General features: G+C 41.0%; 2 protein-coding genes across 7 annotated transcripts; one reads left to right on the forward strand and one right to left on the reverse strand.

The window, feature by feature from the left end:
- The first annotated feature begins 505 nt into the window (after positions 1–505).
- Positions 506–10,018, forward strand: cnot7 (CCR4-NOT transcription complex, subunit 7). 5 transcript variants are annotated; one of them, XM_037261563.1, is made up of 8 exons: positions 506–693; positions 1,170–1,293; positions 1,391–1,584; positions 1,797–1,958; positions 2,858–3,002; positions 3,104–3,214; positions 3,335–4,732; positions 6,881–7,132. In XM_037261563.1, exons 2-7 carry the CDS (start codon positions 1,177–1,179, stop codon positions 3,464–3,466), a joined length of 861 nt encoding a protein of 286 aa, XP_037117458.1. In that variant the 5' UTR covers positions 506–693; positions 1,170–1,176; the 3' UTR covers positions 3,467–4,732; positions 6,881–7,132. The 5 variants fall into 5 exon arrangements, with proteins under 5 accessions (XP_037117458.1, XP_037117459.1, XP_037117460.1 ...); XM_037261564.1 differs by having other exon boundaries at positions 506–624; XM_037261565.1 differs by lacking the exons at positions 3,335–4,732; positions 6,881–7,132 and adding an exon at positions 9,914–10,018.
- On the reverse strand, positions 6,910–19,022 carry zdhhc2 (zinc finger DHHC-type palmitoyltransferase 2). 2 transcript variants are annotated; one of them, XM_037261561.1, is made up of 14 exons: positions 18,658–19,022; positions 17,618–17,644; positions 17,182–17,276; positions 16,078–16,198; positions 11,812–11,881; positions 11,662–11,694; positions 10,389–10,509; positions 10,248–10,286; positions 9,957–10,089; positions 9,628–9,754; positions 8,804–8,896; positions 8,163–8,275; positions 8,012–8,076; positions 6,910–7,945 (listed from the first exon to the last, which is right to left on the reverse strand). In XM_037261561.1, the coding sequence occupies exons 1-13, from the start codon at positions 18,782–18,784 to the stop codon at positions 8,036–8,038; spliced, it is 1,140 nt and encodes a 379-aa protein (XP_037117456.1). In that variant the 5' UTR covers positions 18,785–19,022; the 3' UTR covers positions 6,910–7,945; positions 8,012–8,035. The 2 variants fall into 2 exon arrangements, with proteins under 2 accessions (XP_037117456.1, XP_037117457.1); XM_037261562.1 differs by lacking the exon at positions 10,248–10,286 and having other exon boundaries at positions 18,658–19,018.
- Between the last annotated feature and the right edge of the window lie 2,702 nt (positions 19,023–21,724).

The raw sequence follows: 21,724 nt of genomic DNA on the forward strand, positions 1-21,724 counted from the left end.
AATGTCAAATGTTGTTGACCTGTGGTCACGAGTTCTAAAACTATCAAACCAGCAATGGAACACTGATTTTCTAGGAATGGTGCTGAAGCAATAATTTGAAAATGTAAACAATGGCAGGGACTTTGAGAAATTAAGTGTTATGTATTTATATGTATCTGCATCTACCTAATTATTGTGAGAAGTGATTAACATGATCAGCATCTTAACGTAAATGACTATAACGTACAGTAGAAACACTACTAAAAGAAATTTGAGCGAATTTATTAAATCAAAAGTGTGTGTCAAACTGGTAGCCCTTCACATTAATCTGCATGTACCCAAGAAGGGTTTTAATTTTAGTTTTTATGTATGACTAACTTATTTAACTATTTAATGTGTTTGATGGATGAAATACCCATTATCATACATTTCGGTGAAATTACTCTATTTTATTATTTCTTTTCACGACACTGCGGAACAGGGTATTCTTAGTGAGCAGCATACGCACGTGGCGTGATGGTTTACGTCATGACGTCACGTTGGAGGTTAGCTATGATGGCAGCCGCAGGTTGACATCAATTCAATGCTGACTTGTAAGCTATTAAAACAAAAGTTAGAGAGGAAATCCACTGCACAGTAACCAAGGTGAATTTAAAGAGGTTGAGCTAGCACACGCTTGAAACACACACACACAAGCGTGCGTTTTGGGGAAGGGTAAGTTAACGAAGCTTCAGTGAGTCCAAGTGGCACCCGAGTGTGTGCGTGTGTCCTGCTCTAACTTCACTTCTCACGTCAACGCACGCTCTTGCCGATTCCGTGGGACAAGTGTGAACAAGAAATCCTCGTGGAAATGAAATGCACACTGGGAACCAATCTGCCTTGCACGCGTTAGCAGTGTGCTAGCTGCCCGGTAGCCCAAAGTACTGCTTGCGAGCTAATGTTAACAGTCAGCTAACAAAGCGACAGTGGCACCCCACAATGTTTGCTTAACTTGTTAATTGAATTCAGAAAGTCAGCAGGAGTACCCGACGCCCACTGTCAATAGTCAGAGCATTATTTGTTTTTACAGTCATTGCGTATGTTGATACCCATGCCATCATTTGGCTTGGCACCTGCTCTATGTACAACCACTACAAGTCGCTTTTTTATTTTTTTTAACAACTGTTTATTTGTCTGTTTGCATGTTGCAGTGGCACTATGCCCGCAGCTACTGTGGATCACAGCCAAAGAATATGTGAGGTATGGGCCAACAACCTGGAGGAAGAGCTGAAGAGAATTAGACATGTCATTCGAAAATACAACTATATCGCCATGGTGAGTGAGTGACATGTTGAGGTACTATATATCTTGAAACGACTGTACTTTTAGGCATGGCGGTTTCCCATTTTGGTACCAAGTTTGTACTCCACAGGACACCGAGTTTCCGGGCGTAGTAGCCAGACCGATAGGAGAATTCCGAAGCAATGCTGATTATCAGTACCAGTTAATGCGCTGCAATGTGGATTTGCTCAAGATAATCCAGCTGGGCCTCACCTTTATGAACGAACAAGGCGAATATCCTCCGGGGACATCGACGTGGCAGTTCAATTTTAAGTTTAACCTCACGTAAGATGACTCAACTGTCTCTCTAACACTTGTCATGGCATTTCAATACAGTGAAATGCTTGATTGCTTTACACGTGAATTGTATCTTCCATTAGCAAACGGGCAATTAGCTGCACACAGGTAGAACTGTGTGATGTAATGGGATGTCAGCATTCTAAAATTAGAAATCGAATCATCCCTGAAATCTACATGCTTCCCCGTCTCCTATTTAGAGAGGATATGTACGCGCAGGACTCTATCGAGCTCCTGACAACTGCAGGCATTCAGTTTAAGAAGCTCGAGGACGACGGCATCGAGTCGTTGTATTTTGCTGAGCTGATGATGACTTCAGGAGTAGTACTGTGTGACGGAATTAAGTGGCTGTCATTTCACAGGTATCCTCTCACATCTTTTATCCGTTTTCTGTTATTTTGAGTGGGGCAGGCTCTCACAACATTTATTTTTTTGTATTTTTTTAATATATATTATTAACCTTAAAAAAAAATTAGTATTGTGCAGAATAATGGTCCCCGGGATCCGTGTAGAAGGAGTTCTGCGATTAACACCTTTGAAAATGCATTTTGCCACTTGCTTTCGTCTGAAAATGAAATCACATGTACTCAGGCTCAGAAAATAACCAATCACGGCTCAACTTGCGAACGTCACATGAGCCGTGGTTGGTTATTAACTGTTTACTGCTGAAAATGGCTAGATTATAATAATTATGTGACCAGCTATATAGTGTCTTGATATGTATTTTTATACATATCTAGATCTATAAATAACATAAATACATGAATTCTAACTCCAGAATATTTTATCAATTGAATTATACCTTCCCTAAATCAATAGGCAATGCCATCACATCCATTTGAAGAAAATTTAACAACTTGCAATAACCCAACGATAAGGAATAATACAATATTCCTTGTCTTTATTCATAAAACTTTCTTCGCAGTATACAGAAATGATAAAGTCGAGGTTTCTACAAATAAATCAAACTCATTGCAAGATCCACAGATCCTTTGCACTATGAACATTTTTCCTATCACAAAAAAATATATGTATACCTTTTTTTTTTTTTCATGCAACAAAATACGCAAACTCAACATACTCTTAGCTAATTAAATACATGTCTGTGCGATATGCGTATTGCATAGGGCTGGTATTGCAATATCCATATTTCTTTCGATATGTTGTGCAGCCCTCTTCTCGACCATATTCAATTGGTCCAGATGCTTGTGTTGAAGCGACAGCGATTCTGTGCCCTTAATGACGTGCGACTGTGTTACAGTGGCTACGACTTTGGATACCTAATCAAGGTTCTCTCCAACGCCAAACTGCCTGAGGAAGAGATTGATTTTTTTGAGCTTGTTCGCTTGTACTTCCCAGTCATTTATGATGTCAAATACCTCATGAAGAGCTGCAAAATTCTTAAGGTATGAAACATTGTTGAACTCTGTCATCATTAGGATTATTTGGTTTTGTTGCGGGATGTGGCTGGTGGCATGATTGTCAGGTGTCGTATGTATGTATTCAGGGTGGACTGCAGGAAGTAGCTGAGCAGCTGGAGCTCGAGAGGATCGGACCACAGCATCAAGCGGGCTCTGACTCTTTACTTACTGGCATGGCTTTCTTCAAGATGAGAGAGGTAGGTCCCTTAACACACCAACAAGGACCCTTGGACTTTTGTCAAGTCAAATGTTCAATACAGCTCTTGCGTTGTGAAGATTGAGCGAACGTGTAGGTTTCATGTATGTCTTTCCAACAGATGTTCTTTGAGGATCATATTGACGATGCAAAGTACTGTGGCCACTTGTATGGGCTCGGCTCTGGATCAGCCTACGTCCAGAACGGAACAGGGAACGCTTACGAAGAAGAAGCTAACAAGCAGCAGTCTTGACAGCGCACTCGCACCATCCTGCCCAGAGGCCAAGCTTGGACAAGCGGATGATTAGAATGGAGATAAGGGAGGAATTGTTTCCTCCAGCCAGCTGTTTGTCATCGATTCTGCTTGTCGTACACAACCGAAATGATTGCTAACGGTGGAAAGTACCCCAGTTTGCCTCGCACGTGACGCTGCTGCGCCGGTGTGAGATTAATCAAGTACTCCTGCAAAGCAGCGCAGGCATCTGGTTGGTTCCGTACAATTGAACATGCTTGAAAAAAAAATGGGATTTTAGTTTTACTAAAATATTCTGTAGAATTGTTTTTGCACTTTAAAGCTCTAACTTGATTTTATATGGAAAATACGTATGTATCTGACGTCTCTGCTCTTCCTTGCTTTCTCTCCGATCACGTCTGACATTGTGAACACGCAGCGCTCACATAATGTTCGAACGTTTTGCCACACACAGGCTTAAGATTGACTGCATCCTTTTAAACTTTTAAGTTATTGTGCTAGTTATCTAACAAAATGCACAGGTCTACGCTCCACCAATTTACCGTATTGCCTCAAAATGGAAAAGGGAGCTCTTTGTGGGTGTGTATGCACACAGATGGTATAGTTTTGCAATTGTATACTTCCTTTGTTTGCTTTATTGCCATCTAAACTCCCAAATGTGAGAAGTCTGTTATACATCTTAATACATTTCGATATTTATGTATCTGAGAAATGTTTAAGCCTCTATTGGATTTTGTATGCACACAAATGCTGTCCTTTACTGATCGCAATCGTACTGTATGCCCACATGGTGTCACACTGATCTCCAAACCGAAACGTAGGAAAACTCACCTGTAGTTGCTACTTGCAGAGGTTATCTTGCTAGAATACTCTGTTGTGAGTCCATTTTCTTTCGTTTTATTTTAATGAGGGTTACTGTTGTAGTTTTAGTGTTGTAATAAAAGTAAAAAACAAAACACCTTTACTCCGTCTTGTTGCATTAACATGCATCCCTTTTGGTTTTGGTGGAGTTCATGTGTCGTGTTAGCCTTTGAATGTTCTGTTTGTGTTGCTTTCTTGCTCTAACATGCTGCATAGGGGAACTGGATGGTCCAAAAGTTTTTTCAACAAAAGCTGTGTTGAATAGTAAATAAAAATTTGTACATGTTTTCTGGCATGCACTGCATATAAAATGTCTTCACTCCCCTGGTCAATAGTGTTGGCTCGTGAGTGAACGATTCGTTCAAAAGAACTAATCGTTTTTCAGTGAACGAATGACTTCCTAAAGTGATTCGGGGTTAACCCTAACCCTTCGCCTACCCTACTTTGAAACCCTTACCCTAGCTTTAAACCCTACTTTGAAACCCTAACTCTCTTCGCCCCACCCCTTACACTACTGGATTTCACCCCGCCCCCTAGGTAGTGGGCGTGATCCATTGGTTAGCTCTGCCAACTTGGGGGCGGGGCCACCTTATGTATTTCCACATAAATACTTGCATTTGTTTACAATTTTAAAAGCACAGTTGGACGTACGCTCACCCCTGGGATCGAACCAAGTTCTTTCCGAGCAAGAGCCCGTGCTACTAACCAGTCGGCTATTCCGACCGGGCAGTCTCCGGCCGTCTGCACTCTTTTGTACTGGTGATGTGCATTCCAGTTTGAACTGAATCTTTAGAATCGGTTCACTCAAAAGATTTGTTCAAAAGAATCGTTCACCGAATCGTTTGCTACACTTTCTTATTTATTTATTCTTTTTTTTTTTTTACCTCGTGTAGTGTACCTATTGAAGTGTCCATGAGGTGTACCTAATCACAGGCCACCTCATTAGGGAAAAAGCTTAAGTGAAAGTGAAAGGTGCCACACCCGCCCTCACCCCCACCTCCTGATTGGCTGTTTGATCTGTGACGTCATTCGGACACTCCATTAGGTACACCACCATTTTCAGGTGTACCTACTCACTTCAGGCCACTTCATTAGGGAAAAATCATAGTCAAAGCTTAAGTGAAAGTGATAAGTGCCACACCCGCCCTCACCCCCACTTTCTGATTGGCTGTTTGATCTGTGACGTCATTCGGACACTCTATTAGGTACACCGCCATTTTCAGGTGTACTTAATCACAGGCCACTTCATTAGGGAAAATTCATGGTCAAAGCTTAACTGAAACTGAAAAGTGCCACACCCGCCCTCACCCCCACTTTCTGATTGGCTGTTTGATCTGTGACGTCATTCGAACGCTCTATTAGTTAAACCGCCATTTTCAGGTTCGTTCGCGAAGATTCACGAGTGAGTGACAGACAGCGTTGCTGCTATGCCAGCCGACACACGTTATGCCGACATTGTTTTAATTTTGTATTTATTGGATTGTAGTTGATGGTGTTATTATACCTAATGTGTTTGAATAAAAAGTTGGAAAAAAATCCGTTATGCCGACATTTGTTATTTTGGGGGACACCAACTCAAACAACAACGTAAAACACATTGTCATATAAAGCAGTTAACCAAATGTCTGATTTTTAATTGGTGAATATAAAAACAAGGAATAAAACACCAGACAAGTTTTAACATAAATGTTTATTTAAAAAAAAAAATATATTAAAAGTAAATTTCAAAGCAGCAATCCAATGTATAACTGCAGTAGATATATTGGATAACAATATTTAGGCGTATATATGCATACACGTTATTTAAAAACTACTATAAGTGTTATAAAATCAAGATTACCCAAAGAGAAGCATCATCTCCCCGTTGTTGCATAACGGCGCATCCCTTCATGCAATAAAGTTAGCCGTTAGCTTGGAGAAAACATGCATAAAAGAAGCGGTGTTTCAGTGAGTGGTTCTTTCTTTCCTTGGCAAATCGTAAATCTACATTCTGGTTTACATAGTTTATGCCAGGAGACGCAACACTTTCACTGACATTAACTCGTTCGCGAACGGGAAAGTCAGGATTCGTTCCCTCACTGATCCGTTCTCGCGATGAACTGGAAATGCAAATCACTCACTCGCCGGCTCGTTCACTCACAGATCCGTTCAGTTGGTGAACGGGAAATGCAATTCACGACTCGTTCGTGAACGGGAAGTTACGTCATTTTCTTCTTCGTTTTGTTCTACGGCGAGGTGGCACCAGCTTCAATGCGCATTACCAACACCTACTGGTTGAAGTCATATGAACTGAAAAAAGAACAAATCACTTTAGGAAGTGATTCGTTCACTCTCGTTCACTGAAAGAAATCGTTCTTTTGGACGAATCGTTCACTCACGAGCCAACACTACAGTTCAGTGTCATGTTGATTATTTTTTCTGCTTTGCAGTGTACTTGACACAAAATATATAATACAGAGGGTTGTTTATAGATTATTTTGTAAATAAAGGCTCAAAGCTTCTCTAATGAAAATATCACTTTTCACATTTGAATGTCTGAAAATTTGCCCTTAGGTGAGCCACGGAATGGAAACGATGACAAAAAAGCACTGCTTTTTTTAATTGTTGCAAAGATCACAAAAACAGATCATGACCAAACTGTATTTAGACTCACACAGAGAGAATAGAAAAATATACCATGACTGTCACAGTAAGGCATAAAGAAATGCAAGCTTAAATTCTTCTAATTTTAGAGAATAATTTTGAGAGTGAAAGTAATTTCAATAAATTATGTCATAAAAAAATATTTTAGTGCTGTAAACAATTCAGAATGTAAAACTCATGCTCACAGCGATGTTTGGCTTCTAGGTGAAATTTCAGCAAGAGACAAAATGCACTTGTACCCTTTCAACTGAACTTGATTTTTTTCATGCATGCCCAACTACTCAATGCTTCAGAAATTTTTGCACAACTTGCTGTTCTCAACTTGCTGAATTATTTCTTGAATGAGAATTTTAGCTTAAATCATAAGAAATTAATAAAACAGCTAAATACTTCACTCTGTGCAGTGAATCAAAGTTTCACTTTTACAATTGGATATATTTTGCAAAGAAGCCACAATGCTGTACAGTTGTTCTCAATACAATCTGAATAGCCCTTATTTATACTCTAGACATGTTGTTTCCGAGCATATTGTGGTACACTTAACCACAAAAAGATACATTTGTTTTGATATCCTGAGATGAGAGCATTCAAAGGATCTCGTGTCTGCTGCCACCACCACCAAATGAACAGAATTACCTACTTTTGATGCGCAACCATTTGGCAAACCTATTAAGACATACCTTAGGATTCACCACACTATGAAAAACAACACAAGATAAACAACTACATAGCTCTCCCACAGCTCTCTGTGCTTTCTCATGTATATCACAAGGACATACTACGATCATACTATGATCATAGAGATCATTGGAATGCGAATTGAGAATTATCACATGAAAATCCACAACCTTTCAGACAATAACAGGTTCATGCTGCCGACATTCGAGGCATCCTTTCCGTGTTTAAATGTCAGGGAAGTACAGTAGTGATGTCGCCGTCGTTGACACATCTAACTGAAAAGGGCGCAGTACTGACCTATTAAAAAAGAAAAAAATACATCAGTGACATTCATAGATCATGTCTTCATGTATGTAAACTTACATTTCTCAAAAGGAGATCTGGGCTCTATGCTTCATTTTCCACGGTCATCAGTGGATTATTAGTTCCTAAACAACGGTGAGAAACAATCGTCATAATATTGTCAGAAAAATATGATCAACTAAAAAGCACTGTACAGGATCGTACTATATACCATTCTTGTCATCTGCAGCAATGTCACTTTCAGTCCAAGAGGTGGTACTGCTAAGCAGTCGACTTTGACTCTCCCCCATTGGCTTGAAGGGGAAGTGGCGACCTTCTGTTTTACTGGAGGTATAAATACATACAATTTAAAAGCAGCAAAATAAGTCACTTCAAAAAATACATTCACTTGATTTTCTCTTTAAATGCAGAACTTAACAGTAATTATAAATGAGTGATGTTCCCTCACATCAAACACTGAATCTATTATTCTAAATCTCTGATTAGTCGCTGAAGTTTCAAGATCATGATATAAAGATAATAATAATGTGCAAAAAGTATTTTACTTGGGTCTAAAATATAAAAGGTCAGAATTGCAGTTTTTCTTTCATGCTATTTACATCTCGATGTGTTAAACTGGGAGTTGCTACCGTATCTCAGCTATTGACTATGTTTGGGAGGACATTAGGTTTGTTTTTCATTGTTTCAAAAAAGTTCGAATGCAGAACGTTACAACGCTGATGGGGAATTCGATACACTTGGTGGATGCAGATGTGACGTGTTCCTTTAGTCTGCTCACTTTATGGGCAACTTCGCAAATCACTGGCTTGCAGACAAGTTTATGTTGTTATTTGTCAATATTTTTGAATGTACCTCTTCGGTGGTGGGTTGCAGCTTGTGGGCGAAGAAGATTGCTCAGGGTCAATATTCACCAGGCATGTTGGGAACGAACAACCATCTCCTAAACTGTAGAAGGGGAAACACAAAGAAAACACATTCTTTGCAGACAGTATTGGAAAGTCTCAGGTCAAGAGATTTTGTCTAATATATTTGAAGGTGGAGCACTGTGGTTAGTATGTCTGGCTCGTGAGCTAAAAATTCTATGTTTGAATCTTTGTGGTATTTGCATGTGATGAATGGGCATTCCAGTTTTCTTCCACATTTCTAGCCCAAAGTCAGCAACCTGGGATAGGCTCCAACTCATCTGACCAAGATATGAAAAGAAAGAAAGAAAGAAAGAAAGAAAGAAAGAAAGAAAGAAAGAAAGAAAGAAAGAAAGAAAGAAAGAAAGAAAGAAAGAAAGAAAGAAAGAAAGAAAGAAAGAAAGAAAGAAAGAAAGAAAGAAGGAAGGAAGGAAGGAAGGAAGGAAGGAAGGAAGGAAGGAAGGAAGGAAGGAAGGAAGGAAGGAAGGAAGGAAGGAAGGAAGGAAGGAAGGAAGGAAGGAAGGAAGGGTTCATCCCAGAGGTGCCTGATGGAGTTGAGATCATGGCTCTCCAAGTCATCCTTAAACTCATTAATAAAGCAAGCCTTTATGGATCATTCTTTTTGCAGCGAAGCTCGAAGAGAAGGAGGCCTTTTCCAAATTGTTCCCACAAAGTTGAAATGAAATTGCTTATATGTCTTGGTAAGATAAAGATTCAGGGGAACTCAGGTGCCTAGAGCTATACTGTGTGTCAGCTGGGCCCAAAGAGCCTTACCTGGAGAAAATTGGAAAAGGCCAGTATTTGGCTTCATCGCCAAACACTTGCCGGAAGTTCTTACTGGAGCCCAGACTGAATCCGTTCTTGTCGATGCCATGACGAAACACTGGCGCACGAACAGCCTCTGATAGGAGAGCACAGAGATGGTTGTAATGGAGTTCAGTATAACATGGAGTTAAATATAGCAGAGGGGAAAACATAGTGGGAGCCCTGAGGTCCCAGACTTGGGTCACAGTCTTTTATCTGGCTTTAACACGACACAGACTCTTTTTTTTTTTTCTAGATTCAGGATTCAGACAGACAGACACAATACAGAAAATACCTACCAAGAGTGGATCTATTCTTGAAGACAAGCCAGCAGTGGTAGATGAAAAGCGAAGCGAGGCTGACTGAGAACATGGAGGCAGAGAAGAAGAGGAACAGAATGTGGAACTTGGCCTGTGTGTCTGGAAAGCCATTCTGTGGGGGGAAGCAACACAAATACTACATGACAACAGAGCCGATGCTGCATCTGGTCAAGCACGGACTATCTTGGAAGAAGTCATCTACTCTAGTAAGAAGGTGTGAGAGCTAAATAACTTACTACTCAGTTTATGCCAAATGGCTAAAATGATTACCAGGTATTCTTTCAGACGAAAATGGGCTTTACCCCCAGCCTTGTGGAAAAATGCACAGTACATGTTTGTCATCTACCAACAACTAAGTTTTTCCAAATTCCATTTCAGCGAACTGGACATATTTCATGAAGATGCACGTACCATCCAAAACTTAATGAAGTATTGAAGGTCTGTCGCGGTTATAAAAAGGCAGTAAAGTAGAGAATATGCCAAAAACAGCATGAATGACTTGTAGTTGGAGAATCCCACACAATTGTTCACCCTGAGAGAATGAAATAAAACAAGAGTGAGAAAAATAACATTATTATTCTTGCAAATGTGGACAAAATGTGGAATAGTATTCAAATACAGTGGAACCCCGGAAGTCGACTTATTCGGTTTTCGACACAAAATGGCGGGAAATCTTAGCCTCGGTTCTCGGGAAAAGCTTCAAGAACCGACGTTAGTTGCCGTTGTTGGCGTTCCCCTACCTTTTTAGCACCAAGGACCGGATTATTGTCAGACAATATTTTCACAAACTGGCTTTACGGTGTGGCAGATAAATACCGTAATTTTCGGACTATAAGTCGCTCCGGAGTATAAGTCGCACCAGCCATAAAATGCCCAAAAATGTGAAAAAAAACATATATAAGTCGCTCCGGAGTATAAGTCGCATTTTGGGGGCAATTTATTCGACAAAATCCAACACCAAGAACAGACATGAACGAGCAACAACAGGCTAAACGATACGGTATGCTAACGTGACAAACACAAACGAGGAGCTGAGAACGGGCCTGACGTAACATTCAGTTATTTAAAAAAAACTATTCCATAAACAACAATATTATCAAACCATTTGTGTCACTCCAAATCATTAAATCCATCGATCAAATTTCTCGTCCTTTATGTCATCCTGGTGACAGAGGACATGTCCAGAGGATATGGCGCTTGAAAGTGTTCATTACTTTATTTGATTTTTTCTCTCTATTTTTCATGTTTTGAATATGTTCAAGATAAAGATATCAAAGCATGTGAAGTGATCAACTATACTAAAAATAACATGTGAAGTGGTCAACTATACTTGTAAGTAAGTGATGTGTTAATGATCAAGTAAAACTTTGTGAAAAAAAACATATAAGTCGCTCCTGAGTATAAGTCGCCCCCCCACCCAAACTATGAAAAAAACCGCGACTTATAGTCCGAAAATTACGGTACAACAATATAAAATGATACGACCGGCATAAGAACAGTGGTATTGCGGTGCAGAAGGATAGGAGATGCAGGAGGTGTGTCGCAAAAGACTTTACTGAACATACTCGTAAAATGTAAAAATACTTGTTTTCTGAAACCAAACCAGTAACTAGATCGTATTTTGTTCAGGCATTTTCTGTCATTTTGAAATAATGTCCTGACTATGCCACATCAAGGTACATACCAGGGACAGTGGTGATCCATCTTTAGAATACATCTGAAACACAGCACAGTCAAATGTCAGTGTTATTGGACCCTATCCTGTCAGTCGGAACATCATCAGTTCGTCTTTTTTTTTCAGCACATGAGCAGAGATGGAGAGAGAAAGACATACTTATCACAAACTGAACAATGGTGACATCGATCAGGCTTCAGCAGCTGGCAGCGGTCACAGAAACGGATTGCTGAGGAAACAGACAATTTACTCAAACCACCATCAGCAGTGCCTTGCAAGCACTTGAGCAGATGATTAATTAAATGAAGGCATATAGCGGGTAAATTTGTCTCAATATTGCTGCTTCTTGGCAGATGGATTTTCTTAGTCTGCGACTCTGCGTCTGTCTGACTTCCTGTTCCGCTCCACTCTGTGCGCAGGGCTACAGCGCTGAAGGCCCCAAGTTTACGATTCAGTCAAACGGCTGGCATCAGTGGCATGATTGTTTTTCTTTCAGTGGCCAATATAGGGCAAATAAGATTGAGCCTATGAACTCTGCCAAGCGACAAGTGTCAAAGCAAGCAAGTGATCAGGAAACATTATTCTGAGCAATTCTGTGAATTAACTACACCCGCTAGATCAGGGGTGGGCAAACTACGGCCCGCGGGCCACATCCGGCCCACGGGACCGTTTAATCCGGCCCGCCAACCCTGAATTAATTGTATTATTAAACTTTTTTTTTTTTGTCATTTTGCCTGCAATGACTGCGTTTCCCCAGTAGATGGGGAACCGCTCGCCTGCGCATTTACTACCGGAAGCCGTGTCAGAAAGCTCGGTGCACACTCACAAGTGCGTGTACGTACGTACTCAGTAGTACGGACATGGCGCACTCGCGCTCTCTTTGTATCAGTCCCGAATTTAGAGCGTGGGCTGTGACGACAGCATTCTTGTAATTCGCTCGCTGAGCTTTCAGATACAGTTTTACGCTAAAGCCACCCACAAACCTTCCCCTGGAATCCTTCCATTAAAATGAGTGGCCCAAAGAAAAGAAGTGAGTGCCGAATGTTAAAAGAGTGGCCAATTTGGCTCGACGTACGCGACGTGACGTTCAGCCACATCAACCCGTCACAGATCGAGGTAAACGGATCTCTCCTAAGAATTGCCACAACTAATTTTACTCCAGACTATGATGCACTAGCAAAAAAGGGAGACCAACAACACTGTTCCCACTGAAAATGAAGGGGAGGCTCCCAAGTTTGTTGTAAAAAATGCATTTTGAATATGATTTGTACACATAGCAGGGATTGAAACTAGCGACCATTCTCATTTTCAAACAATGCAGGATGCTCAAGGACATTGATGCACCACCTTTTTGCGACTAATCTTAACCTGTAAAGTTCTTAAGGCTTACTTTAAGGAAGTGTTTCCCGTTTCCTCACCTCTGTTACCAGGTGTTTGTGAGTTAAAACTGCTCTGATTTTCAGATACCCCTCACCGTGTTGCCGTTTTGATTACTTTATTTGGATGTATGCTTTCACCGATTCTTCAAGATGATATATTTGGTCAGAATGTTTGCTGTTTGATGTGATCTCATAAGATAAACATTTTTCATTAATCTGACCTGCAGGCACTGAAGTGATGGAGACTGTTATTCATAATAATAGTGTCGTATTTTATGAGAATCACTGATAGCAGTTTTTTAGTGATTTTTTTTTTTAAATGCTGTTAATAAATGCATTTGTTTTCAAAAAACTTGTTTGGAATATCCATGCTTTACTACCTACTAAAGGCCAAAATCTTTTATGCAATGACCTTTACAGGTCGCTTATATTACCGTATTTTCCGCCCTAAAAGGCGCACCTAAAAACCTAAAATTTTCTCAAAAGCCGACAGTGCGCCTTATAGGCCAGTGCGCCTTATATATGGATCAACTGATGAATTTGTTGATCCATACTGGTTGTACACAGTGCTCTGCCAAAATGTTTCAGTACGTTTTAGTACGACTAGTAAATTACAAGGTCGCATCGCTTCCCAGCATTACGGCAACTGTAGTCAGGGGGCGTCACCGAATAGCTGTTGTACCCGCGAGGCTATTTCATGTCAAAATAGGCTGCTCTGTTAATGTTTCGAGTAAATCTACGGATCGATATGGAAGGGAAACATAGGTAAGTAGTACTAATGCGTTAGATCGAACTTTAGTCAGTTCCGATCATTTTATAGGAGATCGTTTGAGAAACGCGATTGTTTACACTTCGCTGAGGCTCATGGGAGATTGCGAGCTGAGGCTCGTGAGACTTTGCGGATGGCTAATGCTATTGCGATAGCTGCTATACGTACCAGGCTATTTCATGTCAAAATAGGCTGCTCTGTTAATGTTTCGAGTAAATCTACGGATCGATATGGAAGGGAAACATAGGTAAGTAGTACCAATGCGTTAGATCGAACTTTAGTCAGTTCTGATCATTTTATAGGAGATCGTTTGAGAAACGCGATTGTTTACAGAGGGCTCGTTGGTTATTGGCTAGTGGATGCATACCGCAACCCTAGTCAACCTCAGTTTGATGCAGTATAGCTTCTATTTTATGCGCCTTATAATCCGGTGCGCCTTATATATGGACAAAGTTTTAAAATGGGCCGTTCATTGAAGGTGCGCCTTATAACCCGGTGCGCCTTTTAGGGCGGAAAATACGGTACTTCACACAAACACTACGTCCATCTGCTCCTGGTTCGGCCCTCCGGTCCAAATTTAGAACCCAGTTCGGCCCGCGAGTCAAAAAGTTTGCCCACCCCTGCGCTAGATACTTGAATACTAGATAGAAACTGGTTTGTGTTATCTTAGCAATAAATTGCATTGTAGTTGGAGGAAGAATTGGAATTAACAGTGTTATGTGATTTTTTTTCATATTCCACAAACACAATATTAATCAAAATGATGTGTTTAGACCAGGGGTGGGCAAACGTTTTGACTTGCGGGCCGAACTGGGTTCTAAATTTGGACCGGAGGGCCGAACCAGGAGCAGATGGATGTAGTGTTTGTGTGAAGTAATATAAACGACCTGTAAAGGTCATTGCATAAAAGGTTTTGGCCTTTAGTAGGTAGTAAAGCATGGATATTCAAAAAAAGTTTTTTGAAAACAAATGCATTTATTAACAGCATTAAAAAAAAAAGAAAAATCACTAAAAAACTGCTATCAGTGATTCTCATAAAATACGACACTGTTATTATGAATAACAGTCTCCATCACTTCAGTGCCTGCAGGTCAGGTTAATGAAAGATGTTTATTTTATGAGATCACATCAAACGGCAAACATTCTGACCAAATATATCATCTTGAAGAATCGGTGAAAGCATACATCCAAATAAAGTAATCAAAACGGCAACACGGTGAGGGGTATCTGAAAATCAGAGCAGAGTTTTAACTCACAAACACCTGGTAACAGAGGTGAGGAAACGGGAAACACTTCCTTAAAGTAAGCCTTAAGAACTTTACAGGTTAAGATTAGTCGCAAACAGGTGGTGCATCAATGTCCTTGAGCATCCTGCATTGTTTGAAAATGAGAATGGTCACTAGTTTCAATCCCTGCTATTTGTACAAATCATATTCATAATGCATTTTCTTACAACAAACTTGAGAGCCTCCCCTTCATTTTCAGTGGGAACAGTGTTGTTGGTCTCCCTTTTTTGCTAGTGCGTCATAGTCTGGAGTAAAATTTGTTTGGGGCAATTCTTAGGAGAGATCCGAGGTGTTGGTCCGTTTACCTCGATCTGTGACGGGTTGACGTTGATGTGGCTGAACGTCATGTCGCGTACGTCGAGCCAAATTGGCCACTCTTTTTTAAACACTTGCCACTCAGTGTCCACCTTGCTTTTCCTTGGGCGACTCATTTTAATGGAAGGATTCCAGGGGAAGGTTTGTGGGTGGCTTTAGCGTAAAACTGTATCTGAAAGCTCAGCGCGCGAATTACAAGAATGCTGTCGTTACAGCCCACGCTCTAAATTTGGCACTGATACAAATAGAGCGCGAGTGCGCCATGTCCGTACTACTGAGTACGTACACGCACTTGTGAGTGTGCACCGAGCTTTCTGACACGGCTTCCGGTAGTAAATGCGCAGGCGAGCGGTTCCCCATCTACTGGGGAAACGCAGTCATTGCAAGCAAAATGACCAAAATCTTTTTTTAATAATACAATTTATTCAGGGTTGGCGGGCCGGATTTAACGGTCCCGTGGGCCGGATGTGGCCCGCGGGCCGTAGTTTGCCCATACCTGGTTTAGACTAACAACATATTTTGGGCTTGACTTCCCCTTTAAATGGCTCATCTAATTATATCTCTGAAATTAAATGATAAATAAATGCTAATCAGTATTTTCTTCAGTTTGTCGTGTTTAAAAAAAAATACTTCGGCTCAGATGACAATATGAACAGCCAACTGCACTTTGACCTACCTCCAGAGTTAGTACGTGTGTAGATAGGCAGCTCCTTAGCTATTCTCCTCAGGATCTCCTGCTGTGACTCACCCCGGTCTTCACGGTGCAGCAGCTCCTTGTCCGAGTAGGACAGGCAGAACTTTGTAGAACAGGACACAAAGGAAATACAAATCAAAGTTGTCTTGACAATGCTTGCTGATTCCTCCCCATATATTTGTCAATGCTATTAGAAGCATTTTGTTACCTAGCAGGACTGAATGAAACAACATGTAGCTGAAACCCAAAAGATTTTTTTTCATCAAATTATTGAGTACTCCATTTTTTTTGGTGCCCCTCTAGGCAAATGCGTGGAGAGTTGAAATATTTCTAAAGAAACTATTAATGTTGATCCAAACAACTCTCAGACTTCAACTTTAACTGGTTCTCAAACCTTTTGCACCAAGCAGCAGATCAATAATTACATGTTTAAGCATAACGCTTGAACAAAAAACGATCAATCACTAAATTGGAAATAAAGTCATCTCATGAAGGAATTAAGTGCCCAAGTCCCAATTAAGTGCAATTTGCCTTTTTTCTTCAAATGCCCCCTGCAGTGTCTACATCACAGGTGTCAAACCCAAGGCCCGGGGGCCAGATATGGCCCACCACATCATTTTATGTGGCCCGCGAAGACAAATTGTGCATCAAATTCATGTGTCAATGCTAGAATTGCAAACTGTCTTCACTTTTAATATTATCTTTTTATTTTAAATATATGACCAGTTTTTACTCGTCTGATTTGAAAACGAGTTATTTGTCAGTTTGTTTTGTAGCTTTTACTGTATATAATATGAGGGGCTCATACATTTATTTGGGTTGACAGTCATAATGGCCCTCCGAAAGAACCTATGACTCCAATGCGGCCCACGAAAAAAATGAGTTTGACACCCCTGGTCTTATTGCATGCATGCAGAGCTGCATTGAATTGGTTAAGCTAAGAGCATACCCTTTGGCACTTCTGCAGTGTGTATCTTAGGCCAAAATGCAGCAGTTAATCACACAGTGAGCCCGCCATCTACCTCTGGACTTCCCACAATGCCTCAACTCACAGGGTCAATAAAGATGTGTCGTCGTCGCACTCACCTCCCTCAGAGGGTTCATGGGCTTGGTGAAGATAGTTTGCCAGTAAGCCCAAATAAACATGATGAAGATGACATGGTACACTGTTAAATAGAGCACTGAAAAGCAGGGAGAAATACATGTGATGGTTATCTGTCAATATAATGGTTGCATGTAATGCAAATATTACAGGAGTATAATTGTATATCTAGCAACTGATTATGTTTGGAAGGCTTCTTTTCTTATAAAGAATCATCTTAATGTGCCTAGCAAAGCTGTAGAAAACCTCCACCAAGGTGGCATAGCATTAACCAAGTTAGTGTGGTGTGGAAAAGTATGTCAGGGCCCAGATGAGAGACTGGAAGAATTGTTTTGATAAGAGCTGCACAGACTCCCAGACTCAACATCTGATCTTATTGGTTCAATAATTCTTCTTGATTTTATTTTATGAAACACTTACCTTTCTCCCACGTGTCTTCAATGGAAACTGTAAAATGAAAGAAGCAAATCTATGTTAAGTTATATGCATGTTATCCAAAGTTATCAACTCATATTAAACAAAAGGTCACTGCTTTCACTGACAATGTGTGCTCATACTCTTATTATCATAAAGTTGACATTTTCATCAATCGCTACATCTTGCAAATAGATTGTCTGAGTGTTGAACGGCAGATGTTGGTTGCTTTAAAAAAAATTGGGTCAACCACAGATTGCTTGAGGTGAATTATATAAACCCGACAATGGGATTAACTGAGCTGCTGAGCGAATGTCATCTGACGCTAGTTCCACACAACTGTGTCTGTGTCTGTTTGCGGAGCACATGCTAACCGCTGTCCCATCTTCTTGTTCTCAATTCGTCACAGTTTCGCCACTTGTTCCGCTGGATGAAAAAGACACTTTTTATTGGACCGCTATACCCCGTGTATAAATAATGTCACCCTGAACTTGAAACAAGTCATCTTCAAACTCAAATTCATTCCAGGACACCCGCTCACTTAGTCCGGGTTCAGGGTCTGAGAGGATTTGCTAAGACTTAGTCCCTCAGTTTTACAGTTCTCAAAGGCAGATTTGCAACTGTGTGTCTGCACACTAACAGTTCATGCACATAGGAGGAAGAGTGCAAACAAGACAGGCCTCACTGCATTTTTGTCAACACAGAACTGTTCTATACTTGTTGGATTTCATTTGATTAAGATGGGCGTTAACATGACAGTAAGTCTTTAAACAAGGGAAGTAGTGAGGTTTTTGAAGACACTGTATTTTGATAACAAAAAACATGCCTGTACAGTAAACAACTACAGAATGTCAAGATGTTTACATTTCCAAATGGTGACTAAACTGTCAAGACCAAGTGAGTTGAGACACTTGTCATGTTGGACACATTTAAAAAAATAAAAAACTCCTTCAATGATCAAATTCAGGCACACGCACTCTCACAGATTCACACACGAACCCAGATGTACAAATGTACACCCAGCGCCCAGACATGTGTTTTCTTACCCAAACAAAGCTGCACGACGAAGGCGTAGTACGACCAAGCCACTATGAGTGCGATGAAAAAGACCGGGATCCAGTAGAAAACTCTCTTGCAGCCCCGTTTGACATTACGTGAACCTGACGGTGCCATAGTCTAGGAGCGGATCATATCCAATGTGGGAATTCACGTGAGTGCGTGTGTGCGTGTTTACTCGCCTATGAGCAAGAGTGTCCGTCTCGGTGTCTCCCGGAGAACTGTCAATGCATCGTCTCTCTTCAGATACGATCAACCTCACTCATCTCAATCCCAAAATCCCCACACCATGTAATGCTGCAGCATGCTCAGCCTCAGACACACTACACACTACAAGACATCAGTAGCTCCGCCCCCACCAGCCATCTCCCCCACCCCCTCCCTTGCGGGTTGCCATGACGGCTGCAGGATGCTGCAAGCCTGGCAACTTTATTTTCACTTGAACCAGATGGGTTCAGTGAGTTCATGCATGAATGCTGAAACGTGACACAGGAGGCAGCCAAGGTGAGACACGCACATACGTATCATGTGACTTTGTAATTTTATAAAGGGGGTACGTTGTACTAAATATTACTACAAAGGCAACGGGGTTTTTGGGTGGACGTGTGTGGCTTGTAAGGCATATTTACAAGAAAATCGCCACCATGAGGTTGAAATATGTAGTGCATGGCTTGTTTGGCCATTCATTCACCACAGTGACATATTGTGCAGCTGTTTTCTAAAATCTTTATTGGGCCAAGGCACATATTTTACATCACACTACCCACACAAAAAAAGGCACAAAAAGTCTATACTGTATAGCGTATACTGAAATAATGACGCTCTCATTTCAATCAAATAAAAAACTTGCTCAATGTGAAATCTAGGCCTGTTTTGTTCCCCTCTTTATGCCGGGGAATGTGCATGTGGAAGTAAATAACCCATCGTCCATAAATCAAGCACTGCAGCCATAAAAAACATACAAATGAACAGTTTTATTTTCTCCACTTTCAACATAGGCCAACACAAAGTTTTTTTTAGTCACGCATGCACAAGGCCACCGTGTGGCATTATGGGAAAATGTTATGTTTGTAGCATTTATAGCTAAAAGTACGTTCGAACGTAGCCTGTCAAAATATTTTGACTCCAAATTGGCAGCTCCATGTTTCCATACCTACTAGGTGTGTCAGAGAGAATTGTATAATTTAGGACAAGGTTGGAATTTTAAGACCTGCCTCCTTGACTGTGCAGCTGCCAATGGAGCATTAAAATTGAGTGGTAAATACATTTTAATGTACTCGCGAGTGCCTTCAAACATATACGCAAATAGGTTCAAACGTACTCGTAAACATGTTAAAGTATTCTTCCAAATACGTTCGAACGTATCTGCAACAAACGTAGATTTCTTTTCCCAAGATGCCATGTTGTGACTTGCGCATTGAGGAGTAAAAATCCTATTTTGTTTTAGGCATATGGCCTACATTATACCAAGGCACATTCATGCACTATAGCACAGTGGTTGGGAATCATTATCTGGTAGACTGTAATTGGTTTATATTATTTTAACTACTGTATTGTCTTTTATCATTTGTGTACATCATGTTATTCCAGTTGTGGGTTTTGTGTTGTATAAATACAGTTGCGTTTTAGCAAAATTATTCCTTAAATTCTAATTAAGGAAGGCATTTCATTTGGTTAACTTTTACGTAATAAAAAGTTACTCCACCTGGGGATTAATGCGTACCAGCAAAACCATCACCAAGGATAAAACCGTAAACTCCAACCAGTCCACCATCCCATCGCAGTATTTAACCGTGGCCAATCCGAATCCGTCACGTATTGTAAAATAACCCAAGTGCAGCCATAGCAATGTAGTTGCACTTCATCCTATACATCTGTAATTTCCTTGGGAAACCTATGATTAAGTCCTAGATTTATGGATCCATGACGCGCTACTCCACCTTCTCTCGAAATATCTTAATGTGACTTTGCTGTTGAATCATCATCATCGGTTTAAAGTCCGCTTTCCAGGAGCCGCTGGGTTGGACTGGATTCTCAATATGGCTTTCTTCCACCGGGGACGGTCCATGGCCATCTCGTGGTTGAGAGTGCCTATACTGAGAAAATTTTTGGAGCAAAACCTTTTACAGCCGGATGCCCTTCCTGACACCAACCCAAGGGGAAATTGATTTTCTGTAGGGGTTGACTCCCTTAGCCCATTCCTCTCCCGAGGAGCCCACTGGGCAGTGGTACTATTTAACCCATAGTTGGGGGCTGGTTCGTGGCCACCAGGGCGTGTCCACACACCGGTGGGCCTGCGTGCCGCACGTCTAGGGGCCAAACCTCCTCCGAGTCCCTTGTCGTTTAGCCTGGGTCCGTGTTGTACCCAGTTACCATGTGTCGCCGCGTGGAGGCACTACATAGGGCTTGCTGTTAGAGAGGCTATGTACTGGCAGGGAGAGACTTACGCACTTGGCTCTCCCGTTCGCATACTGCTAGCCAGCGGTGAGGGTTGACAGTGAGAAGTGACATGCACTGGGCACTCCACCAACACTCCACCAACACACTAGACGCATCATAACAACCCGACTTGGTCTTATGAAGTCAGACACACCGCAGAATATGAAGACGAAACAAGATATACTGCACACGCATTGCTGAGCCCCATCCACGATGAAAGTTCCTGTCAAAAAAATAACATCGGCTTTAACGGTAACTCTGTTTAAACGTTATTGACGGTGGGCGGTGGAATTCAGCGCCCATCACATCAATTGCACATGTCACACATTAACCGAGTCTGTCAGCGGTTCTGTACATACAAACCAGAGGTGTGTATTCGTTTGAGATGCCAGTGATAAACTCTTTTTCATGACAAAAACATCACATGTAATCAACAGTAATATATCTTATGTACTCTTTTGCATTCCATACCGTACTTATCATCCTGTAAACTGTAACGATGTTGAGTATTCGAAACTTTTGCCATTATTTTTTAACACACTAGTATCTGCATTAACAAATGTGACAATAATGCGTACGAGTCGACGAAACCTGGCAAATCTAGAGGGTGCGCTTGTT

This window comes from Syngnathus acus, chromosome 10 (genome assembly GCF_901709675.1).
Source record: "Syngnathus acus chromosome 10, fSynAcu1.2, whole genome shotgun sequence".
Classification (NCBI taxonomy): Eukaryota; Metazoa; Chordata; class Actinopteri; order Syngnathiformes; family Syngnathidae; genus Syngnathus; species Syngnathus acus.

Bases quoted from the DNA above. Each gene is read 5' to 3' on its own strand.
- cnot7 (XM_037261563.1), top strand. From the start codon at position 1,177: ATGCCCGCAGCTACTGTGGATCACAGCCAAAGAATATGTGAGGTATGG. The intron at 1,585-1,796 runs GTAAGATGACTC...TCTCCTATTTAG, and splicing joins AATTTTAAGTTTAACCTCAC to AGAGGATATGTACGCGCAGG. The intron at 1,959-2,857 runs GTATCCTCTCAC...ACTGTGTTACAG, and splicing joins AAGTGGCTGTCATTTCACAG to TGGCTACGACTTTGGATACC.
- zdhhc2 (XM_037261561.1), bottom strand. From the start codon at position 18,784: ATGGCACCGTCAGGTTCACGTAATGTCAAACGGGGCTGCAAGAGAGTT. The intron at 10,510-11,661 runs GTATGTACCTTG...TCATTCTCTCAG, and splicing joins ATGGATCACCACTGTCCCTG to GGTGAACAATTGTGTGGGAT. The intron at 8,077-8,162 runs GTATATAGTACG...ACCGTTGTTTAG, and splicing joins TGCTGCAGATGACAAGAATG to GAACTAATAATCCACTGATG.